We start from the raw sequence: 5,500 nt of genomic DNA, 5'->3' as shown, positions 1-5,500 counted from the left end.
GCGGGATGCCAGAGATGGCTTTGTTTTTTATTGTACCACATGCATTTAGAAGATCTCAAGCATTACTTACCATTCGCTGGTCTTTCTTTTTCGCAGGTGGAAAGGCCAACAGGAAAAGCATGGCTTGGAACGAACGACCGATTATGTCAATGTCCATGCCCAATATTGAATCTACATCATCGTCAGCTACGTCACACACGTTTCCACGCTCTAGCCTGGGAGGGGACGGTGGATTTGCCACTAATGAACCTCGGAGGTACAAGAAACTGAGTGGACCGAAGAAACTGATAAAAAGAGAGTTAAAACTTGTAAAGGGCAAGGCAAATTTAAGATATCAAAATACTGCAACAGAAGTTTCTGGAGACCAAGTCAGACGACTTGAAACTGCAGTCGATGATTCTGAGAGTACTTCGCGGTCAACTCTTCCTCCTCGGTCTGCTCACGTTAGAGGTGATTTGAATACAACAGACATTGCACGAAAAACTAGGGCTTTGCCGAGAGATGGTTTGAATGAAAGCAGAATGAGCCGCATGAGTCGTACGGATATGAACTCGATTGATGATGCACCGGAAGTTGTTCCCTTGAACGAAGACCCCATTTCAAGACCGGAACTTGAGCACAGGTCATCGTTTGCGAGCTCGTTAAAATACAGTCGAGCTTTTCAACAAAAAAACGCCGCGCAACGGCGCGATGTCGTTTTAAATGACTTGGAATTCGAAGAATTTGAAGCGGAACTACCCGAAGCTCCATTTGCGGTGTCAAACAGTTCTGTTCATAAAACGGGAATTCCATGTAACTAGCTTCTCGGGGGATGGGGGGCAGTTGGGCATTTAAGTTTCTCATTTAAACCAAAGTATGAATCTTGATCTCATTTTCCCTGATTGAAAACTCGACCCAGTCTTTTTGTGAAATGATTTCAGATGATTTCAAAGAGCAGTAAACGGATTTAATAATTTTAATGACGTTCATTTGAATTAAACTGAGTGAATGTTACGTGTCTATTTTTTTAGATGAGGAGGGCTGTATGTATGTTTACTTTTTTTTAAAAAGTAGGGTTTTTTGTATTTATGTGCGTACATAGAAACGCGGGGAAATTATTTAAAAACCAATTTTACATTTTCGTATTTTTAATAGGTTGTGAATAAGAATGGTAGTCGTTTTACATCATGCAGTCCCATATTTTTTAAGTCAACGAACAGTAAAATTGTGTCACAATAAAGAATAAAAATGCTAAATTATTTCATTCGGTGTCCAATTTTTCTGGGTAAATGCCATTTAGCGGCATCCCATGTGGAATGACGTTTGTCCAATCATATATCTCCGAGCATTTACCCTCCCAGCTATGATACACGTGCACCACAGAAGACATCTCAATACCGGGAACTCCATGCCCTACTCTTTGCGAATAGTGTGTGGGTTCGTCGTTTTACGTCCCACAGGTTTACGAACATACGAACATTGAAGGGTTGTGAGACATGGCCTACGGTTTATCATCCTTATCCCAAAAGACTATAGAGTCTAACCATTTGCAGATGTCATTAAAAAATACAGCACTTTCTCCTCAGTTGTTTTAGACCCCTGAGTGTTGGTTTGGAGTCGAACTCACGACCTTCCACATGGCAGCCTTAACCAACAGGGCTACCGGTGCACAGATGTCACGAAATCCAGTCGTAAGGGCGTTTGTCTTCAATCTTCTCCCAGAGTCCACCTTTCTTTTGGTCAGCATCAAGAACACGGACTCTGGCCTTTTCCAAGGCAGGAAGTCCGCAAATCACGGATTTCCGGCTCGTCTACGCACGCTTAGAAATTTGAAACAACAGTGGTTGTCAACGGTCACAAAAAGGAACTTCATTACGACTGCGCAGAAATTGGAAGTGACCAGTGTGCGTATTCTATTTGCGGACAAAAGGAAAAAAGAAAAGGGACTCTATGGATGAGATTAGTTTGGCTTGAGATCCGGAGATCCCGCTTCAAAGATTCCTTCAGATTGGTCATGGCAGTACCTGGTTCAACTTCGGGGCTGCACTTGTACTAAATAGCCAACTGGTTTGCCTCCGGCCAGTTGAGATTTTTTAACAGTAATAGTTCTACGATGAAATGATACATGAAATGGATATATATATGAACTGCGCGTATGAAATCAAGTGAAGCTATGATCCTCGCAGTTGCAACTGCACCTTTTTGAAAACAAGCAGATGGAGGTTTCGGGCTAACCTCCAGTCTCGCCACCAGAGCCTCGGGTTGACCCAAGGCAGGAGGCTAGTTTCGGGTCCGATTGAAACGAGTCGCTGGCTCTGATATGGGACCCCAAATCGAAGGCAGGGTTGAAATATCATGGGCGGCATAATTTTTACATAATACTATAGCAAGATAAATGAGCTCAATACAGGCATCATGATAATTATCAATTTTTAGCACGATGCCCCGTAGTCTACGTATTAACTTCTAAGCTTTTTACAAAAAACTTCCCAAATTTCGTCTCGGTGGTCAAGTTGTGAGGCATGGTTGCCATATCTAAAATGGAACTTGATATGCCAGGTTCCTACGGCTCGGCACTTTCATGTGATCAGGATTAGCCGCCGTTGGTCGATTTGATCTAGAAGAAACTGCAACGCAGTGCAAGCGAAGAATAGTTTACTTTAGAACGGCGAATGATATGGCATGGAAGGTTAAATGCATCCGGCTACAATCCGAGCATAATGCTAAAGCCCAGAAATAAGTTTCGACGTACAATGCTTTGTTTTCTGTAGGGTGACGTTCAAAAGCATGAGCCTGAAATCCTCCGGTTTGATTCTTTACCGAGGGAAGGGCGGCCCAGGAAGAGCAGCAAAATTGAGCTGAAGGGAATGGAATCCAACTGGTGAGAAGCAGAGAGGTCTTCACTAGTCCGATGAAAAAGCGTTGTCAATGGCCTTTGCCCCACAAAGAACGGAGGACTAAACCCTAATGAGTATGTGGCATTGGATGGTTAGCCGCTAGTAGTCTGGTAAATATCGGTAGTCCATCGATTTATCGATGATGACTTGTAGATGTGAGTAGTTAGCTACATTTGGCAGTTATGTTCGGCAGGCTCGTTTGTGTGCCATTATAGGCCCGCCTTTAAGCGGCAGCGGGACCACAGCTTTTTGCAAGGAAAGTTATGATAATCGTGGTCCGGAACACAGTGTCTTCTTATGTGTGCCTTTTCGTAGTCACTTCGTCTGCACTCTTCACTCTGGTAACACGAGTGGCGCGCCACAGTTCACCATTTATGTCGGTCCAGGGCCTGTTTGTCCCAGTGGGCAACGTCCACCCCACTCATCTTCAGATGGCGTTTTAATACATCCTTGTATCTCAGTTTTTGTCCCCCAGGTTTCCTTTTTCCCTATTGCAGCCCTCCATAGAGCAGCAGTTAGGGTATGCGCTCATCTGGCATCCTCCTTCACGTCTCCTGCCCATTGTAACTGAGCGTCTTGCACTTTATCCTGCAGCTTAAGGACGGTGCCTACTATTTGTTATTGCGCATACGTTCTGCGCATCTCGAGACACTCGGATTTCCTATCGGTGATGCTTACTAATACAGGGATATTTTTGCGCGGTTTAAAACTATCCGGAGAAAGTAGATCTTAGTAAGTACTCTTGGTATTCAAAGCGAAAATTGAGGGTAACCATGCATTTTTGAGAGATAATTAAGCTTCATTTGAGAAAGAAACGCCATACATTGCTTTGTATTTTAAAGCTTTTTACAAATATTATTCATGAATTATCTTTGAAAAATGCGTGGTTACCCCCAATTTTCTTTTTGGATTTCAATAACACTTGTTAAGATCTACAGTTCCCGCACAATCATAAACCGGGGCAAAAAATCTTTAATTAGTAGACACCGTCCTTAATATGCAGCAGTTGCCTGAGGTGTCGAGACTGGATCCTGGTGAGCTTTCTGGTGTGTTTCCGGTAGAGGCTCATACAACCAGCAGAGTACAGCAGACATGGGAGAACCGCAACTTTGATCTTCGTTGAGAGCCGGATGTCATGGCGTGACCAGAAACGCTTGGACAGAGCACCATAGGCTTTTGTGGCTGCTTGGCTCCTTCAGTCCACCTTCAGGTCTAATGAATTTGTGGCAGTTACTGTACTGCCAAAGTAGGTAAGGATCGGTGTTTTTCAGCACCACTCCATTGACCAGTAGGTTCGCCTGAGCGTCTTCAGCACTCCTCTCATCAGGTGTGGGCTGGCAGAGGAGTTATGTCTTGGCTAAGTTGATTTTCAACCCAAAGTCAGCAGCGGCTGCAGACAAACGGTCAACAATTTTTTGCATATCTTCTGGGTCAAAGGCAACCAATGCTGAGTCATCTGCACACAGAAGTTCCCGAACACACACTTCTCGGGTTTTGTTGCACGCCTTTAGCCGAGTAAGGTTGAACAGCTTTCTGTCTGTCCTGGTACTGAGGTACACACCTCTGGTTAAGGTGTTTCCCATGGTTTCCAGGACTGCAGCGAGATGAAGCGTGAAAAGTGTCAGAGCCAGGACACATCCTTGCTTCATGCCGTGCTTGTTGTCAAATGCGTCACTGATATCCCCTCCGATTACCTCTTTTCCCATCATTCCATCATGGAAAAGTCTGATGAAAATGATGACTCTGTCTGGACATCCATATGCTTCCAACACTTTCCAAATGGTCTCCCTGTCCACAGTGTCGTAGGCCTTTGAAAAATCGATGAATACGGAACAGAGGGCTTTCTGTTGCTTAACTGCCTTTTCCTTGAGCTGTCTCAGGCGAAATATCATGTCTGTGGTGGATCTGCCACCTCGGAAACCACACTGACTTTCAGGAAGGACTTCTTCTGAGATGGTCTTAATCCTGTTTAAAATGATTTTGGCCAAAACATTGCCAGCAATGGACAGCAGAGCTCGAGAGATAGCGTCGCACTGTAAAAGGCGCGATTCCATAAGCAAAGGCGGATGATTTGTCAATCAACCGTGGATGCAGACCAATCAAGCTCCATAATAATTTGTGCAATAAAAACGCCCATAATGGAAATGTATATGTAATATGTTATCTGTCATTCTTTTGTATAATACCCGGCCCCTTTTTTCAGTCTCGCTTTGGAAATATCTTTTAGGGTTTCCTTCTTTTGGCTGCTGTTTTGTGATCGCCATTTTAGATAAATCAGTTGTGTTTGAATGAATTGAAACAAAAGCAGAGCGTGAAGCGATCCCTTTCACAGTGCGTCTTCGTAAGTAAGTAAAGAACTAAGTATCATTTTACCCTCGGATTAGGAGAGTAGCTATAGTAGGTAACATCTCCAAGCATTGAGCAGAACGACCTTAAGAATCTCTATAATTTTTGTGTCTTTGGAATTACAGGAAATGTATGGCAGAAACTTTGTTTAATAAAATAATTTATACAATAGCCATTCTCGCCAAGTTTCTTCTGCCGCACCTTTGAGCGCATGTCTTCTGTTTTCAAAAAATAAAAAAAACCCCAAAATGGCATATCATTAATACTATTCATCGTTT

The 5,500-nt window shown here is 43.5% G+C and overlaps 1 protein-coding gene across 1 annotated transcript in view; it reads left to right on the top strand.

Annotated features, from left to right (window-relative positions):
* The window catches only part of LOC137996099 (uncharacterized), an 8,988-nt gene extending 7,995 nt beyond the window's left edge, over positions 1–993 (top strand). Inside the window, exon 9 of the mRNA XM_068841531.1 lies at positions 97–993. Coding sequence (XP_068697632.1) covers positions 97–800 — 704 coding nt within the window. The 3' untranslated portion in view covers positions 801–993. The remainder of the gene's footprint in view (positions 1–96) is intronic.
* The last annotated feature ends 4,507 nt before the right edge of the window (positions 994–5,500 follow it).

This window comes from Montipora foliosa, chromosome 3 (genome assembly GCF_036669935.1).
Source record: "Montipora foliosa isolate CH-2021 chromosome 3, ASM3666993v2, whole genome shotgun sequence".
NCBI lineage: Eukaryota > Metazoa > Cnidaria > Anthozoa > Scleractinia > Acroporidae > Montipora > Montipora foliosa.
Note: the sequence above shows the minus strand (reverse complement) of the source record. Positions and strands in the feature narration are given on the sequence as shown.